At 44.0% G+C, this 20,359-nt stretch overlaps 1 protein-coding gene across 1 annotated transcript in view; it reads right to left on the bottom strand.

The window, feature by feature from the left end:
• The window catches only part of KIF13B (kinesin family member 13B), a 190,200-nt gene that overhangs the window by 29,186 nt on the left and 140,655 nt on the right, over positions 1 to 20,359 (bottom strand). The window contains exons 33-36 of the mRNA XM_011977745.1: positions 16,867 to 17,019; positions 16,383 to 16,460; positions 15,081 to 15,134; positions 3,977 to 4,085 (exon numbers count right to left, since the gene is read on the bottom strand). Coding sequence (XP_011833135.1) covers positions 3,977 to 4,085; positions 15,081 to 15,134; positions 16,383 to 16,460; positions 16,867 to 17,019 — 394 coding nt within the window. The remainder of the gene's footprint in view (positions 1 to 3,976; positions 4,086 to 15,080; positions 15,135 to 16,382; positions 16,461 to 16,866; positions 17,020 to 20,359) is intronic.

Below are 20,359 nucleotides of genomic sequence, written 5' to 3'. Positions count from 1 at the left end.
TTCTCTATCCAGTGAAAATATTCTTAACAACAAAACAAAACAGTGAAATAAAGATACTTTCAAAAAAGGAGAGCATTTTTCTCCAGCAGGACTGTACTCTAAGAAATACTAGGCTGGGTGCAGTGGCTCACACCTGTAATCCCAGCACTTTGGGAAGCCGAGGCGGGTAGATCACCTGAGGTCAGGAGTTGGAGACCAGCCTGACCAACATGAAGAAACCCTGTCTCTACTAAAAATACAAAAATGAGCCTGGCGTCGTGGCAGGCGCCTGTAATCCCAGCTACTCGGGAGGCTGAGGCAGGAGAATCGCTTGAACCCAGGAGGCAGTGGTTGCGGTGAGCTGAGATTGGGCCACTGCACTCCAGCCTGGGCAACGAGCAAAACTCCGTCTCCCCCCCCAAAAAAACCAACTACTTCTTCAGGCTAGAAAGAAATAAAATCAGATTAAAATAAGACCATCAGGAAGGACTGGATACTGTCAGAAATAATCTGAAAAATAAATAAATAAAAGATTATCCATTTTTTCTGTATTCTCTGAAAAGACAAGTAGCTTTTTTTTTTTTTTTTTTTTTTTTAAAGACAGAGTCTCACTCTGTCACCCAGGCTGGAGTGCAGTGGCGTGATCTTGGCTCACTGCAACCTCCGCCCACCTCCCAGGTTCAAGCGAGTCTCCTGCCTCAGCCTACTGGGACTGCAGGTACCAGCCACCACGCCTGGCTAATTTTTGTGTTTTAGCAGAGAGAGGGGTTTCACAATGTTGACCAGGCTGGTCTTGAACTCCTGACCTCAGGTGATCCACCTGCCGTGGCCTCCCAAAGTGGTGGGATTACAGGCATAAGCCACTGCGCCCAGCCTGAGCTTTTTTTGAGAAAGGATCTCACTCTGTCGCCTAGGTGTGAGTACAGTGATGCAGTTGTGACTCACTGCAGCCTCAACCTCCCGGGTTCAGGTAATTCTCCCACTTCCGCCTCCTGAGTAGTGGGACCACAAGTGTGTACCACCGCGCTCGGCAGATTTTTGTATTTTTGTGTGGAGATAGGGTTTTGCCTTGTTGCCCAGGCTGGTCTCAACTAACCCATACCTTGGCTTCCCAAAGTGCTAGGGCTACAGGTGTGAGCTACTGCACCCGGCCTACAAGTGGCTATTTTAAAGCAAAAAGAATAACGTCATAGAGTGAGGTTTGTAACACCTATATATGTAAAAGATGAAACAACAGTACAAAATAAGGGGCCTAGAGGAACAGGTCAATGACTTACACTGTTGTGTGGTTCTTGTACTGTGAGGTGAGGGAAGACATCATATGAACTCTAAGCAGCTTTGGTAAGTTAAGGATGCCAAGTAGGGTTTCTGAGCAAAGAATTTAGCAAACAAATACAGGTGTCCAAAAAAGCAAAAAGAGGAAATAAATGAGATACGAATTGTTTTTTATTAACCCAAAAGAAGGTAAATAAGGAGTTACAGTGAAACAAAAAACAGAAGAATGGCCAAGTAGAAAACTAATAATAACATGGCGGACCAGAATGGGAGGCACTGGAAGGGGTGAAGCATGGCAATTTTTTTTTTTTTTTTTTTTTTTTCTTTTTTTTGAGACAGAGTCTCGCTCTGTCACCCAGGCTGGAGTGCAGTGGCCGGATCTCAGCTCATTGCAAGCTCCGCCTCCCGGGTTCACGCCATTCTCCGGCCTCAGCCTCCCGAGTAGCTGGGACTACAGGCGCCCGCCACCTCGCCCGGCTAGTTTTTTGTATTTCTTAGTAGAGACGGGGTTTCACCGTGTTAGCCAGGATGGTCTCGATCTCCTGACCTTGTGATCCGCCCGCCTCGGCCTCCCAAAGTGCTGGGATTACAGGCGTGAGCCACCGCGCCCGGCCGAAGCATGGCAATTAAAGGGCAGGAACTATGAGATGAGATTCAGGGGGAAATAATTGGACCCAAACAGACGTTGTCTACAAGGCAATCACTTTTGATTTAAAGACAAATACAGGCTACAATTTTAAAAGCTGAGAAAAAGATACATCGTGCAAACAGTGAATAAATTTGATGCAGTTATATATAAATGATAGGTAAGAGAGATTTCAAGATAAGAGTATTCCCAGAGATAAAAGGGACATTTTACGACAGAAAGGTCACTCCATCAGGAAGATATAACAATCTTAAATGTGTGTGTACCTAATTATCAGAGTTTCTAAATGAATGAAGCAAAAACTGTTATAAAGGGAAATACAAATAATTTTCACAATCGTATTTGGATATCTAAGGCCCTCTCAAGAATTGATAGAATAGGCCTCCACCAAATCAGCAAAGATCCAGAGGATTTGAACAAGGCGATAAACCACAGTGACCTAATTAGATATACATAGAACACCATGTCCCCAAACACAACAGTGCACATAGAATATTAACCAAGATAGAACACAATCTGGAATACAGATTACCCCCAAATATAAAAAAGAATTAATGCTAGTTGATAAGTCACGGATCAAAGCAGCAATCAGAGGGAAATTTTAAAACACTCTGAATAGAATGAAAATGAAAGCACAACATAACAAAATACGTAAAATGAGAAAAATTTAAAAATACAATTGCAATACAAAAATTAACAAAGCCAAAAACTGGTTCTGAGATTAATATATCTGATAAACCTGTCAGAAAAGTATTTAAAACAGAAAATAAAAATTATCAGTATCAGAATAAAAAGAAGGAACATCACAAGATATCCTATAAGTATTCAAGCAATAAGGTAAAGTAGCCAGGCACAGTGGCTCATGCCTGTAGTCCCAGCACTTTGGGAGGCCAAGGCTGGTGAATCACAAGGTCAGGAGATGGAGACCATCCTGGCTAACATGGTGAAACTCCCATCTCTACTAAAAATACAAAAAGTTAGCTGGGCGTGGTGGCACGTGCTTGCAGTCCCAGCTACTCAGGAGGTTGAAGCAGGAGAATCACTTGAACCCGGGAGGCGAAGGTTGCAGTGAGCCGAGATCATGCCACTGCACTCCAGCCTGGACGATAGAGTGAGACTCCGTCTCAAAAAAAAAAAAAAAAAAAAGTAAAGTGATGTTTATGAAAATAAACTTAATAATCTAGATAAACTAAGAAACTCCTTGAAAAAAATATAACCTATGATAGGTGACTCAAAAGGAGACACAAAGATCTAGATATTCCCATACTAAAGAAACTTGCCAGGCATGGTGGCTCACGCCTGTAATCCCAGCACTTTGGGAGGCTGAGGCAGACAGATCACCTGAGATCAGGAGTTTGAGACCAGGCTGGCCAACACGGTGAAAACTCATCTCTACTAAAAATATAAAAATAGCCAGGTGTGGTGGCGGATGCCTGTAATCCCAGCTACTCGGGGGTGCTGAGGCAGGAGAATCGCTTGAACCTGGGAAGGGAACGTTGCAGTGAGCTGAGATCACACCACTGGACTCCAGCCTGGTTGACAGAGCAAGACTCCATCTCAAAAAAAAAGAAACTCAAGTCGTAATTTAAAAACACTCCACAAAGAGGATTCCAGGCCTGGATCATGTAACTAAGGAATTCCATGAAACATTTAAGGAAGAGGTAATACCAATCTTCATAAACTTTCCCAGAAAAAAAATGAGGAGAAACATTTCCCAAGTCATTTTATGAAGCCAATGCAATCATAACAAAACCTAACAGACATGAAGATGAGAAGATACAACATTACAGCTATTTACTATAGAGCACATACACAAAAGTCCTTAACACGGAGGAGCAGGAGAGTCCAGCAATGTACAGGCTAACACACCATGATCAGGCGGTATATATCAGGGCAATGCAAGATCAATCCAACATTCCAGAGCCAACGGAACTCAACCAGTTAAGAGGAAAAATGAAACAATTCGATGGACATTATCTAGTAGAACAGTGGCTGCCTGGCAGGAAATCCTAATTTAAACTTTCTGAAAGATGCTCAGATTTCTGACAGTAATTGACAAGTGAAAAGATAACTTACCTGGATCTGGAGAATGATTATTTTGGGGAGAAACAGAGAGCGCAGGAGCAGGAGCTATTCCTCTGGAAACTGTGGTTTGGGATACATCCTGCTGACTTTCCCACCGGCCCTAGTAAAGACAAAATTGGCAATGGTGTTTCAAGTTATTCAATTAACCAAATAAAAAAAAAAGTACAGATACTCAAGAAAAAAACTGTTACATATTACTAAAGCTCCTTTGAATATAAGCTTGATTACAGAAGCACTTTTTTTTTTTTTTTTTCTATTTTAAGAGGCAGGTTTCTCTCTATCACCCAGGCTGGAGTGCATGGCTGTGCCATCATAGCACATGTAACCTCCAACGCTTAGACTCAAGCAACCCTCCCGCCTCAGTCTCCAGAGTAGTGGGGACTACAGGTACATGCCACCACAGGAGGATAATCTTTTTACTACTTTTGTAGAGATGGGATGTCACTATGTTGCCCATACTAGTCTCAAACTCCCAGCTTCAAGCAATCCTCCTGCCTTGGTCTCCCAAAGTGCTGTGATTACAGGTGTGAGCCACCATGCCTGACCAGCACTTTTCTCCTTGTCATCCTGCTTATTTTATTAATTTCTCCAACAACAACAATGCCCCCCCACACACATTTGGACAGCCCCTCCATACTGCAGTTTACAGTCTCCCATTAAGCTCTGTCCTAACATGTTTTCTACTCTGTGCATCCTGTTGCCTCCCACAGAATACAGACATATTCCTTCCGCAATTCTTCCTTCGGTTCTGCTTTGAGACAACTTCTGCTCTTTTGCCTCAAGATGCCCTTTTTCACTCAGTTCTCCACAGAAACCCACGAACAACTCTGTAGTCAGAGGGTGTCTCTTCTCTCTACTCCCAGACTGTGTTTCCACTCACTCACATACAGTGCATAACAGTAAATATTACCAAACCTCTCATTTTAAATAGATACTAAAGATATATTACAGTCAAGCCCAAGTCAAATAATTACAAATTCTCAATGATGGAAGTCTCTGAATTATCAAATTTTATTGTACTCTCAACTTATTTGTAAATGCCCATTAAAGACATTTCATCAGCTGATGGATTAAAAGACCATTCCAGGCTGGGCGTGGTGGCTCAGGCCTATAATCCCAGCACTTTGGGAGGCCTAGGCAGGCGGATCACGAGGTCAGGAGATCGAGACCATCCTGGCTAACACGGTGAAACCCTGTCTCTACTAAAAATACAAAAAATTAGCTGGGCGTGGTGGTGGGCGCCTATAGTCCCAGCTACTCGGGAGGCTGAGGCAGGAGAATGGCGGGAACCTGGGAGGCGGAGTTTGCAGTGAGCGGAGATCGCGCCCCTGCACTCCAGCCTGGGCGATAGAGCGAGACTCCGTCTCAAAAAAACAAAAACAAAAACAAAACATTCCAAAATTCATGTTGAGCCATAAAAATAGTGATACTATCAAAGCACTTTTAACTTCAGCCCTATCTAGGGAAGATATAAACCCCAAACGTTGCTTGCTTCTACTAAAACTGGTAAGAGATGAGACCAAATCTTTTAAATGCTTTAAGTTCCCTTTGATCCCCTGATAACCACTGACTTCTTTACCACTGGAGTTTAATAAACACGTGAATATGAGTTTGAGCTAGCGCTGCACAGATGAATAACCCTAATGATTAACTCAAGGTTTTTTGTTTGTTTGTTTGTTTGTTTGAGACTGAGTTTCATTCTTGTCGCCCAGGCTGGAGAGCAGCTGCACGATCTCTGCTCACGGCAACCTCCGCCTCCCGGGTTCAAGCGATTCTCCGGCCTCAGCCTCCTGAGTAGTTGGGATTACAGGCATGCGCCACCATGCCCGGTTACTTTTGTATTTTCAGTAGAGATGGGGGGGTTTCTCCATGTTGGTCAGGCTGGTCCTGACCTCAGGTGATCCGCCCACCTCGGCCTCCCAAAGTGCTGAGATTGCAGGCGTGAGCCACCGGGCCTGGCAAGTTTTCCTTACTAATTGCCCTGAACAGCGGGATGGGGACAGTGAGTTCTCCACTGCTCTTGAAGATGGATTGTGGAGGAAGGGCCTCTTAGGTTTCAGAAATGTATTGGAAACTCATCTGCTTTTAGTAGCAACCTAAGTACTGATCATAAAAATCAATAAGCCCTAAGTGATCTGGATCCTGTGTACCTCAGAGAATGCCACTTTTCCCTAGGAACTCTCTCAGCACTTGGTATCATTTTTTAAATTGGTGTGATGGTCAGGATTGATTAGGAAGCAAGGAGAACAAGAGAGACAGGAACACGTGATCAGTGAGACTGTGAGCTCGAGATACTTGACCGGAGGAGCGCTGGCATCCCCATGAATCACACGCTGATTTACATACTTGAATGTTTTGTTAATTTTTGCATTCACATTTCATGATCTGTCTGGGAAGCTGTGGCCTTGTGTACCCCGGGATATCACCATTAGGTGACTGAACAGAGGTCAGCCCTCCGTGGAGTTTCTCAGAGGAAGAAAAGCCACCTGCTTTGTGTACAGTGGCGAGCTCACACAGGGCTGTTCTGAAGACAGCTTACTTAATTTGAGAGTATTTATTTTCATATTTTAGATTTTCTTTGTTTGGCAGCTGATATGGCTGCAGTCTGTCCCTACAGAAAACTAAGCCGGTGATCGGGAGTCGGTACCTGGACTGCTTGACGTAGAATTGGGCCAACAACAAATCATGGAGGTGCCACCTCTTCCCCAAGGCACACCCAGGCCCCGACGGCTTCAGGGCCAGTTCTTCTCAGCAGGCACCACCCAATCAGAACAGAGCAGTAACTCCATCTCATTTACTCAAATACTGCAAGTGAGAACACTGAAAGCGACACAAGGCGTAGATCCTGCCAGTCCTGCGGAGCGTGACAAACGGAGACACAGCTCACTCTGCCCTCTACCTGAACAGTCGTCTTAACCTTGAGGAACCCCACATGCTCCCCCCAACCCACCTATTCTGATCCCACTGTTCTGAGACAGGGACCTCAAATCGCGCTGGGATGGAACAGGCTCTGCTTCAGAGGGAGCAACCAATGCGGATGCTAAACTGGACACCACTCGCTTTCCTCCTCCAGCTGATGCCTACGTATCTCTGCGGAAACGCTCCACTGGAATTACTCACTCGATTTTTCTCCTGCACTACACCTCCACCCTCTTGACAGAGGTGAAACCTGTGGTTCAGGATCCAGCTACGCACACTGTTCCCCAAGGACAACGTAACGACTATCTTCCCAATACATTGTATATGCTTGGCTGTCCTAGAGTTATCCTCCCTTAACTGAAATGTTGGGGCAGATTTAAAAAAAAAAAGAAAAATGAAGCAACCCAGTTCAATGTACCTCACAGGGAGATGAACCCAGGACCATGGACTAAAAAGGACTTCTCAGGATGCTGGAACTTCTGGCTCTCTCAATAGCTCAGATCTAAAACTGAAACAGTATGATATCCCTGTTTTACCTCTCCTCCAGTGATCTACACCCCTCCATCTGAACTCGAAAAAGATACATCTCTCATCTGTCTCCAACACCCTGCATGTCTACCACACTTCAGAATCAGCCATGATACAGTTACACAAGAGGGAAGCTGGCTTCGTTTTGGATCCTTACCCAGCTTTACTGCCATTAGGGCACATTTGTCCTCGCAGGCAGACTCAGAGAGATAAAATCCTAGTCGATACTGAAGTCACTGGTAGCCAGCACCATGCTCAGGGGCAAAGTTGACAAGGTAAAAACACAGGAGGCACCGGGGGAGGGCCTGACTTGGTCCCCAGGCACCCCTGCAGTTTTCCCACTCCTGCTCCTCTGCCAGATACAAATTATTTGGGTTTTCTGGGAATTAGTCTGGTTTTGATCAGGAAAGTGACAAAAAGGTAAATAACGAGAAGTGCCAGTGACATTTCGGGTCCAAAGGCAGCTTCCACTGCAGCTGGAAGAGGAGTGACTCATGCTTGGCAGCTCCTCCCAGGGCTGCATGAAACCGTCACGGCTTTCAGGAAGGCGATGGAGCCAACACAAAATTCAATTCTGCTAACTGGATATTTGTTCACGCTATTGACTAATCTTAATTTCCTCAAAAACTCCAATCAAAAGACGACAATCATACAACCTTACTGGCTTATTAAAAGTAAAATTTCTCCTAAAATAACTTTGGAAATAAAAATGGTTTTGTCGAAAGCATTTGTCGCACTGCAGAAGACCTCAATGCATAGCTGACTCCGGGGTGGAAAGACCAGCAACACACCGAACTTCACCCTGCACCTCAACTTCAGCCGGTCTTGGCAGACACTCATACAAAGCCTGCTAAGGTTTCATTATACCTACAGGAAGTATCTGTACAATAATGACGAAACACCCAATAGCAATAAATAGCAACACTACTTCAATCAGGGATCGTATTTTATATTTTTAATTGAAAGACTTATCCCAAGAGTGATTTATTTTAGGCCCTACGGTGAATTTCGCATTTGGAATAGTTAACCAAACTATTTTTTTAAAATTAATTAGTTCATCAACTCAATCTTGGTGAAGTTCAGCAAAACAATTCTACTTTTCACATGTAGGCGCATCGACAAATAGAGGAATGGAAAGCAGGCTGGCCTTACTCCAAGTATTATTAAGCCAAACTGTGAGTTTGTCTTTAGAACCTAACCACTTCCCTCTCGCCTCCCACACCCCTAATCCTATCACACAGAGAGGCATGTGCCTCCCTGCCCACTTTACAATGTCTCTCATGTACCCAATTGAGAAATCTTTGCTACAACATTAACTGAAAACTAAGAGACCCTCACCAGAACCTCCCGGTGGCCTCTCTCTGCTTCTAACATTATTCCAACTAACCTGACCTGACTGCTCCCGTGTGATGTGATACAGAATACACAGCAGGATAGACCCTACAATCTACAGTTCTGATTTGTAATTAGCATCAGAGAGATGAATGTATGGATTAATGGAAGGGGCCCCAAAAATGTCTGCAAAGCAGACATAACTGATGTCATTATAATTGTCAATGATTTCAAAATGTATTTTCTAGCATTCTCAGCATCATCAAGTCCAGTTTAAAATTACATTTCTGACTCAACTCTCCTGTATATTCAACATTTTCATGCAAAGAAACCAAGATGGTCCCACTGGGCACAATTCTGGTGTGAAAAGGTCACCTAGAGCACCTTCACCATGGTTTGCTCCCCACTCACCCTCACCCAAGCTTCCAGGTCTCCAAAAGTTTATTATTTATTTTAATACGAATTAACTCCAACTCCTCACATTCTAAGACCTTCTAAATCCAGTAGGATGCCTTAATTCCCGGTCTTTTTTGACAGATAAATACTTTTATAAACAGCCTTGGACCCAGGTAACAGGGAACATTTGCAAGGCATCACTTGTACTGGTTGTACCGACAGACAGACATACTGCCGTAGGTATTTTTACAAAAGGGTGAGGGTTAGCGGATCATGAGGTGAGGAGATCAAGACCATCCTGGCTAACACGGTGAAACCCTGTCTCCATTAAAAAATTCAAAAAATTAGCCAGGCGTGGTGGCAGGCTAATAGTCCCAGCTACTCGGGAGGCTGAAGCAGGAGAATGGCATGAACCCAGGAGGTGGAACTTGCAGTGAGCTGAGATCAAGCCACTGCACTCCAGCGTGGGCGACAGAGCGAGACTCTATCTCAAAAAAAAAAAAAGGGGAGGGGGTGAGGGTTAGTACAGTGCAGAATGTAGTCATCTTCTAAAAACTACAGTTAAAAATGCAGTCATAAGCTGGAGGGAAAAGCAAGCATGGTAAGTTTTAGAGAGTAGGATAGTGCTTGTATCCCACTCAGGAGAAAAGCCTAATGAATTAGTTCTCTCTCCCTGGAGCTCTGAAAACTGAGGAACGCAGAAGTCCCCAAAAGAAAAAACAAACCAAAAAAACCACGAGTCTGAGATTCCAATACAACAATGTTTTCAGTATCTCTCCTGTGGGATTTTGTATGCAGGCTGTTAAGGAAAAAGCAACTGGAGACCTCCTCAAAACACTACCTACAGAAGAACAAAAACTTCCAGCAAGTTAAAATGTTGGAAAGTAAGACTTTAAGATCATCTCTTCACGTGGTCCAAAAGCCAAATAATATAAAAAGGTACACAGCGAGATGTCTCCTCCTACCTCTACCCTGACTTGCTGACCCACTGCATCCTCCCACCCCCATCCCCAGGCAGGTAAAGGAACGATGAATCCTTACAGCTTCTCATTTACATGCAGGCAAATCTATAAGCAACCCTCCCATTATAGACAGTGGTATATTGTTCCGCACTTCGTTTTTAATCACTAAATATATCCTGGCAATCTTTTCATATACTTGAAAGGGTTCCTGGTCATTTTTACAGCTGCACAGTGTCCATTGTGTGTGTGTGTAACAATGTTGCCACCAATGCCCTTGTACATACTACCTGTGTAAGCATTGCCTCGTTAAGGAGTTGTAGGATCCTGAGCATTCTGTGTGTTTAAACACTACTCCCTCCTGAGAAGTGCTGCTACAGGTGGCCCATAGCACTTTGATTTTAAGGCAATGCCACACAATATTTAAAGATGTTTTTCCTTGTTTCATTTAAAAGGCCACAGGGAGAGTCTCTTGTTCCCTGCTGCTATGGGGGTAGAGGGGTGTTTCTTAAGAAAATACAGTTTAAAACATTTTTATTTTCCCTAATGTTATTTCAGGATGCTCTATTTTAGGTAAGACCACTGTGAGTCCCTTCCACTGAAAATGGGGAAGCTGTTCTGCACCCCTTACAAGGGGATCTGGAACCAAAGCCCTTTGGGCTAGTCTTTTTCTCCTCTATCACCTGAACTTGCTCATCTGTTAAGGTCGATCCATACAACTCTATTAAAGAACATTTCTGCTTCACTTCGCCCTGTGGAGAAACAATTCTCCAATTCTGACACGCGGACATTCACCTAACTGGCTGAGCTGACACGTGGTAAGCCCCATGGTGCTGAGGCCCTGGTAACCATGGCAACCTTCCAGGCTTGTGGGTGCCAAAAGCCTCCACGGCTGAACTGGAAGCAAAGCTAGGACTGGCAGGCTGGCATCTCTGTCTCTCCTGACATACTTCACCATTTCTCAGAGGATGGGACTGCCACGGTTGGGGAGAGCCAGAGAGGCCAAAATCTGAGGAGGACCGCAAACCACTGCCGTCCTTGAACAAAGGTGCACGACCTTGAGAGCACTATGACCAGGGCTTGAGATGTACATGAAACAGTGCGGAGAGATGCGTCCTTATGCCTGCGCTGGCACTGCCACAGGAGGGGCAGCCGAGCAGCCAGAACCCAGGCTTTCTTCATCTTCACTAAGTTACCCAGGCACCCCAAGGAACCAAAAACCGGAAGTAGGAAGGTCCAGAAGCATTAACACAACTGTGTAACATTATAGTTACTTGCCTAATATGATTTGTCCTGCTAACCCTCAGCCCTCAGCACAGAAGGCACCTTGCACAGGCACACAATGAGTGCTGCAGTGTCGCACCTGAAATGGTCTCCTCCATCCTCACCCCATGCTGTCTCTGAAGCATCTGGATGGAGTCCTTCCTAAAACACTCCTCCCCTGGACTGCTGAGACTCCCTTGGCCCTGCCTTTCTCCCTGGTGCTGCCACCTTAGCACCGTGACCCTAAGCATCACCACCGCCTTGGCGCTCCCTAGCCAACCCAGCCTCTCACTGTCCCCACTATCCCCTTGGGCTCCCGAACCTGACTTCAACTCAGACACATGAGACCCTCAAAAATGGAACTGAATCATTTCTTCCCCAAGCCTGCCCTACAGTTCATCTCTCGGACCTATATACTGCCGTCCAAAACCCAATGTCACTCAAGTCCCCTCACTCCAGCCCCTCAAATACCAGGCCTCTGCAGGATTCTAGAGTCCCCCTCTCCAACCCATCTGTGTCTCTCTTCCTCTCTCTAGCTACTTCTCCCCTAACCAGTACCTCCACCCTCCAACTCAAAACCATTTTCCCCCACGTTTGCACTGATAACTGTATACATTTATACCATATAGTTTCCTAATGCAAAATTACACACCACAGCCAGGGACAGGGTGGGACTCAGCTGGACCATTAAAACAAACTTTCTAATTCACATGTGGCCATGTTACTGCTCTGTTTTCAATTCCTTACATGATGTCCAACTCCTCTGCCATTCGTTGGGCCATGACGTCAGGATGCCAAAAATAAGGCCCCACGTCTCTGGATTCTGCCCACAGACTCTCTCTTTTTTTTTTTTCTTTTTTTTTTTTAAGACAGGTTCTCTGTTACCCAGGCTGGAGTGCAATGTTGCAATCATAGTTCACTGTGGCCTCAAACTCCCGGGCTCCCATGATCCTCCCTCGCCTCAGCCTCAAGTGGCTGGGATTACAGGTGTAAGCCATCATGCCTAATTTTTTAAACTTTTTTGCAGAGAAGGGGACTCCCTATGTTTCCCAGGCTGGTCTCAAACTGCTAGGCTCAAGCCATCCTCCCACCCTGGCCTCCCAAACCACTGAGATTACAAGCATGAGCCACCGTGCCCAGCCCATACGCCCTGTACTTGACCCCCACCACATGTACTGTCAAGAATACAGCAAGCTGGTTCATCCCCAAGCCTTCCTTCATACAGATCCTTCTGTTCACAGTGTTCCTTCAGCTCCTTCCCTGCCTGTGTGGACCTCAGCGTCATCCTTCAGGGAAAGGCTTAAGAATGGCCTCCGCCCTGCAGCCTCCTGTGAGTCGTGTGTGAAGCCAGTGAGGGGTCCACGCCCTCTGCCGTGCCCTGGCTCGGTTCTAATAGCGTCTCTGCTCCTTTGTTCTATTTTTCTGGTGTACATGAGGGACGGTACTTTTCTTTGAAGTAGATTCTATTATGTTCTGTTATTGTATCCATTTAAAATAAGGAAACTGGGCAGAGTTTTTTTTGTTGGTTTTTTTGGTTGTTTTTTTTTTTTTGAGACGGAGTCTTGCTCTGTTATCCAGGCTGGAGTGCAGTGGCACGATCTTGGCTCACTGCAACCTCTGCCTCCCGGTTCAAGCAATTCTCCTGCCTCAGCCTTCCGAGTAGCTGGGATTACAGGCATCTGGTATCAAGCCCAGCTAATTTTTGTATTTTTAGTAGAGATGGGGTTTCACCATGTTGGTAAGGCTGGTCTCGAACTCCTGACCTCAGGTGATCCACTGGCCTCGACCTCCCAAAGTGCTGGGATTACAGGTCTGGCCTGAGTTTTCTTAACAGAAGAAAAACAGAAGAATTTTGGCCACTTCTTTCAAGGAACTTATAATTGGAGATTTGGGTTAGATGCATTTCCCAAAAAAATGCAGAAAGTCGTATTTTTCTTATATTTTCCTTAAGATATTTTACTTACATTAAAAAATCACGTACAACCAATTTTCAAAAACTCTGCTCTCCTCAGGTAATCACGACTGATGCTAAACTACAGCTAATCGAACCTATCACTGGCAGAGAACAAACAAGCATTCAAACTTCAGCACCCTTACAGAAACCCATGTCCAAGCAGGGCTTCAGCGAATGGGTGAGCTGGACAGCAATTTGTATGTCTATAAACATATACATGTATCATAGTGTAGGCAAACTACTCATAATCTAGATCTTAAAAAAGAGTCTACAGCTGGGAGCAGTGGCTCACGTCTGTAATCCCAGCACTTTTGGGAGGCCAAGGCAGGCAGATCACTTGAGGTCAGGAGTTCGAGACCAGGCTGGCCAACATGGTGAAATCCCGTCTCTCCTAAAAATACAAAAATTAGCAGGGCGTGGTGGCGAGTGCCTGCAATCTCAGCTACTGGGGAGGCTGAGGCAAGAGAATCACTTGACCGTGAGAGACAGAAGTGGCAGTGAGCTGAGATGGTGCCACTGCACTCTAGCCTGGGCAACAAGAGCGAAACTCTGTCTCAAAAAATAATAATAAATAAATATGCAAATAAACAAATAAACAGTCTAATGCATCAACTTCATCTTCATTGCTCTTAAATTTTTATAAGGAAAATGTCAAACATACACAAAAGCAGAGTGTAGAATAATTAACAATAGGAATAGCATAATGAACCCCACCCAGCTTTAAGAATTATCATGAAGCAGCCAATCTTCTGTCTGTCTCTGTCACTCTGCCTCGTAGATTTGAAAACAAGTCCCTCACATGAGACCATCTCATAAGACCACAGCCGCTACTGACCTCCTCAAGGGCTGCAAATCAACCTGGAGCATGCTGCACACAGATGGCAGCACCAACAACTACCCAGACCCCGCAAAAGCGACAGGCACAAACTATGATGTGTGGTGCCCAAATAAGATGGTTTCAAGGAGCGCTAACCTTTTTTAAAAATAAGAATGAGTTCTCCATGCTTCAAACTCTGTTAAACAGGGAAGGCTCTATTACAAGTAAATAAATTCCAGTGAACAAAATTTCCGTTCCCTTTTCTTTCTTCTCACAAATAATGTTAACTTTTAGATATAATTTTCTTATTCCTCAAACATTTTCTATCATTATACATCAGTCCTTCACCATAAAACTCTGATTTCGGCCGGGCACAGTGGCTCACGCCTGTAATCCCAGCACTTTGGGAGGCTGAGGCGGGTGGATCACCTGCCATCAGGAGTTCACATGGCAAAGTCCCATCTCTACTAAAAACACAAAAATTAGCTGGGTGTGGTGGCATGTGCCTGTATTCCCAGGTACTACTCGGGGGGCTGAAGCAGGAGAATCACTTGAACCTGGGAGGCGGAGGTTATAGTGAGCCGAGATGGCGCCACTGCACTCCAGCCTGGGTGACAAGAGTGAAACTCTGTCTCCAAAAAAAAAATCTAATTTAAAGTTTCTTTTCTGACAGAAATACGAAGAAAATTTAGACAGAAGCAAGCTTTAGAGGAAAAATTGTTTTTCAACCCCAGTAGAGTCTAATAAACCTTATTTTAATTGGCAGATTAAAAGAAATGAACTCTAAAATACTTTCCAGTAAGTTTCACATAATACAGATGAGTAGGGGAAATTCTGGTTTGCAAAAATAACCTGAGATTTGAGAAGATGAAAGCTAAATGGGAAATGGGCCTTAAAACACTGATAGAAATAGTTACAAACACCTACCTTGTTGCTGCCTAGACTGTATGATGGAATGAGATCTTGTCGGCTTCCAGACAACTGAAGAAGAAAGAAAGGAGGGTTAGTTCTTTATGCATCAGAGCATAAAAATGTGGTTTAGGCAATGCCAGCCTTTGCCAACCCAGTCAACCGAACGTCAAAAATTTGGGTGGCAGCAGAGAGGTTGTCAAGACGAAGCCTGCACACTAGTGGTCTTTGGGACATTACCAACATTGAATTGGTTATGAACAATTTTCAGATGAGAGGTTTCTGTAAGATCTGGATATTCAGTTCACACTGAGGTCACAACTGGCTGGACCTGAACAAGAGCTGTCCCGTTGGGTGAGCCCTTCTGTGTGAAAGATACCAGGTTACTGGTTGTCTTACCATGGCCTGAGCTTATGATTCCTTTCTCTGGGTATTTGTAGCAACTGTAAATAAACTCACAAACTATTTAAACTATCAGATCCCAAATACTGAATCTCTGCATATATCAGTGTATTTTAATATATCATTTTCTGGAGAAATGAGACGTTATCTGCCTTGAGTTAAAGTGATCTTCCTAAATGTCTGAGATGGTTGGTGGCATCCAGTGTGAAACTCCTCCTATCGCTCTCCCTTCTCTCTCAGACGCTAAGGCCAATGTCAGCTGCCCTTTCTCACAGCGCTTGTGCTGTAACTTCTCTCTGTGTGAAGTTAGGATGAAAGTGTCATTTTTCATATCCACATCTTCATCAAAAATGAGGAAAAGAGTAATAAATCAAGGGGCCAAGAGCCTATTTCTTTGTGAAGGATTATTCCCACGTTCAATATGCACATAAATTATATCTAGGTTTTTAAAAACAATAATAAACTGAAGCCATTGTTATGAAACAACCCCATGTATCTGACGCATGGACGCCACCCTGGCTGTCTTATGAACAACTGGTTTCTGAACCTAGTCCAGACTCCTCCTTAACTTAAAAATAATTTGAGCCAAGAAAATGGCATTGGCTTGCGATGGGCCCTTGGCTAGTTCTGGTTTAGTTCAACAAACATTCACTGAATACCTCAGTCTATGCTAGGCAGTGGTGATGGGAAGACAAGAAACAACTGAAAGGTACTTAACTGCTACTTCCCCTACAATATTAATTGGAATGGGGCAGAGGTGCACAGACCCAATGGGGTAGAGACCAGGGGCCCTGACATCAGTCCTGGCAAGGGAAGGGTTTCAGAGATGGGGTTTGACAGGTGGAAAAGAGTTACCCAAGAAAAGAGGAGAGGAGAGAAGTCCCAGGCACAGCACAGAGCTTGGTTCCACACACTCACTCTGTTCACATTTGGAGAACTGATACTCCTCCTGCTCAACTTCCCTTTTCCTGTTAACTGTTCCTTCACTGCAACTTCCTGCGAATCAGAAAACATACAGAGGAAAAAGACATGTAAGAGACACACTGCAAAAGCAACACCATGTACAGCAGACTTGCATCCCCCATCTATACAGACATCCCTAGCTATTTAAACAATGCTGTTTTGTGATTATTACGTACTGCATGCCTGTATCAAAACAGTACATGTGCTCCATAAATACATACATCTACTATATACCCATAAACAGTTTTTTAAAATTAAATAAAGGCTGTTACTTCATAAGACAGAATGATCCAATTATAATCACTCTGGATTATTCAAAGTTCATAAGAGTGAACTCTTCAAATGTTAGGTGCAACAACACTGTGAATTACAGAGTCCAACACAGACTCAGCCTGCATCAGGGCCTCTGCTGCCTGCCCTATCCATGCGGTTGGCTAACCTGGCGCAGACGATCTAAAGTCAGGAGGTTTTCTACAGCCAGCACGCTCCTGAGGTACTTTTCAATATAAGCCTCCGAGTCAGCAGAAGCTGGATTTTCAACATTGGCTGCCATTCTTGCTAATGCTTCCCGTTCCTCCACTCCCTGGGCATCCTGAGGAGTAGAAAGTTGCACATTGTAAAAGCTTCTTGATTTACACACATACACGCGTGCACACACACATACACACACATGCACACACACACACAACGTATTCCAAAGCTCCATTTTAAAGTCAGCTTTGGAAGGCCAATGCATTTTTCCAAGGAAATAATGAAAAAGTGATTAGGTGGCTAAGTCCACCTGAGAGGCCGGTTAAGTTAAACACAGCACAGCTGAAACACAGCGCATTCTCAACAAAACTGTTCTCTACTACATTCCCACTGCAAAAAACCCATGACTGGTTAGAAAGGATTTTGTCGACTAGCCAGAAATGTAACCACCATAAAAACAATATTTCAGGAACATTACCCCCCGCCCTGGAACTCCTGAGGGACAGAGAAAGGGAAGAGGGGCTGGGGTGACTGCTACACAGGGTGACAATCAAACTGCCTCCCAGGGAGGAGGCCCGGTATGGAGAAAATAGTGGACATAGGGTTTCAGCGCCTGCCACCACGCAGCCCAGGGTAGCTAACATATTCAGAACATCGCAGCTTCTAGAACTGGTTCAATCTTCTGCTCGAGTGGCAGAGGCCAAAGGCCTGGAGCCAGCCAAGGAGAGGTTGTCTAGGTAAGTTCTCCTACACTGAGCTTTCTGGTACAGCCCGTCCCCAATCCTGGGACATGAGCTGGCTGCGAATACAAATGGGAGATGCACAGTCAGAAAGAAGCTTTATTAATGTATTTAGTTATTTCAAGCAAAGTGGGCTCTTAACAAATTACTGTTCTCAGAGAAAATCAGATACTTTATTCACTTGTAAATTTCTTATAATAATGCCCAAACTACAAAATGTATATCCATATACCACTGCACCTTAAATGCCATCAACTGTAAGACAAAAGATTTTATACATGATTGAGGGGGAAAAAGCTCTGTTAATTTTAACATACCATCAATTACAACACATTCTACTTCAAAGATACTTTAAACAATTTAAGTGAGTCCTAGAACAGATAAAATATGGGAGGATTTGTAAGATGGCTTAAGTTCACAAAAACTTTTTTGTCTTGTACAGTAATTCACTTAAGCCTCATAATAACCATGAAAAGAAGGAATCATCCTCATTTCCTAGATGACAAGAGGAAGACCACACAATTTGCAAGAGTCAAGACTAGAACTTAGGTCTCCCGTCTCCTGGTAGGATATTCTTTTCACCCCAACACAGAATACTTTCAGCGTCTGAAGGGAACAGACATTATCCTCATTTTATAAGGAGAAAGAAACTGTCTCTGGCCTGGGCTACTTCTTTTGGCCATGATGCCCTATTGGCTTCTGTGATACAGAACCCAAGGAACTTTTGGGGCTTTTTCATGATGAAACTTGCCTATTATGGGATCTTTTTGTTTTGTTTTTGGGTCTAGTCTTTACACAATCAGTTTTATGTTTCATTTTGCCTCTATCATCAGGATTTGATAATGTGGAAACAACGTTTGCCAGCTTGGATGTTTAGCTAACTAACAGCACAATTACATGAGGTTATGTTTATCTTCAAGCTGATCCCCCCCATATTTCTTTCCTTTTAAACCCTGTCCTCTGGAGAATAAAAGCACTTTTAAGAGGCATAAGAAACTAAGTGGAAGAGAAGGAAAAGGGAGGGGAAATGGAGAGAGAAAAGAAATGAAAACAGTTTCCTATAGCCATCACTGTTTCTCAACTGCATTCAATCAATTTACAGAGACAAGATCTGAAACAACTGGAAGATACAGAAAATGTTTAGATACATAAACAGTAAGTCTCTAGCTAGACATAGATGTATATTTGTTTTAAATCTTACAAACAAGAGTGAATGAAGCACACAGAGCAATCTATTACAGACCCAAGACCGTGCAACAAGTAACTCTGCAAACAGGCTTAATTTTTAAATATTCTGCAAACTCCAAATTAAATAATTAGATGGTTAATATTTGCTATGCAAGCCTAACACTTTAAAGATCCAGGAAAGAACAAGTTACTATCCAACATGATTTGAGAGGCAAAAGCATCCTGCAACACAAGATATCTAAAAGGAAGCCTAAGTACTGTGTAATATTTTTCTTTTCCAAAAGCTGATCTCTGGCAGGGCGTGGTGGCTCACGCCTGTAATCTCAGCACTTTGGGAGGCCAAGATGGGCGGATCAGGAGGTCAGGAGATTGAGAACATCCTGGCCAACATGGTGAAACCCTGTCCCTACTAAAAATACAAAAATTAGCTGGGCATGGTGGCACATGCCTGTAATCCCAGCTACTCGGAAGGCTGAGGCAGGAAAATCACTTGAACCCGGGAGTTGGAGGTTGCAGTGAGCCAAGATCATGCCACTGCACTCCACCCTGGTGACAGAGCAAGACTCAGTCTCAATATAAAGAAAAAAAAAAAAAAGCTGATCTCTGTATTAAAATATACACTGTTCACCTATTGTTCAAATACTCAACAGTGTCGATGGGCAAATCCTAAGCCCTGAAATGACAGGAACTGGTGCTGGTGTTGATGGCATGGTGAGGAAGGGCATCCTCTGATGTCTCACATCCCCCACTTCTCCAACCCCGAGGAAGTGAAACCTCCACCACCTTGCCCACACCCCCTCTTTGAGGGTGAGGGTGGGAGAAGGAATTTTCTCTTTTCAGAGTCCTTCACTTAAGACCCTCACTTCTCCTGGCCCTGCAAGGGATGCCCCATTTCCCAGCTGTGCTGGTATCTGGGTGAATGAATACACGTCTAATTCAGGAATGACCTATCAGGAAGTATGGATAAGCAACATCTTCCATCAAGTTTGTACCAAGGATAAATTTAAGCTCTGCTTCTCTGAATCCTCTGAATATCTCAATTAGTTCAGAAAGAGAAATACTAATAGTACTAATAAAATAATCGTAGTAACAACAATCGTAGCAATAACATTTTCTCTAGCACATGCACAACCGTTGGTACAAACTGTCTCATTTGACCCTTAAAAATACTTTGTGCAAAGGTATTACTAACCCCATTTGACAAGAAAAAAAAATACGGGCTCAGAGTAATTTACGCAAGTTCATTTTGCTAGTAAGTGACAGAAACAAGATTTCTGTTTGACTTCAGGATCCAACTGGAATCTCTATGCTATATTGCCTCCCTTCCTGGGTACAATATGTTTCTCTTCTGTCATCTTCTGTGTAAAAAGGTGTTGATTTGCTTTTCAAAAGAAAGTTCTTCAACAAAATACTAAAACTGGAACTTTTTTTTTTTTTTCAGACGGAGTCTCGCTCTGTCTCCCAGGCTGGAGTGCAGTGGCCGGATCTCAGCTCACTGCAAGCTCCGCCTCCCGGGTTCACGCCATTCTCCTG

This window comes from Mandrillus leucophaeus, unplaced genomic scaffold, assembly GCF_000951045.1.
Source record: "Mandrillus leucophaeus isolate KB7577 unplaced genomic scaffold, Mleu.le_1.0 Scaffold183, whole genome shotgun sequence".
Taxonomy (NCBI): Eukaryota; Metazoa; Chordata; class Mammalia; order Primates; family Cercopithecidae; genus Mandrillus; species Mandrillus leucophaeus.
Note: the sequence above shows the minus strand (reverse complement) of the source record. Positions and strands in the feature narration are given on the sequence as shown.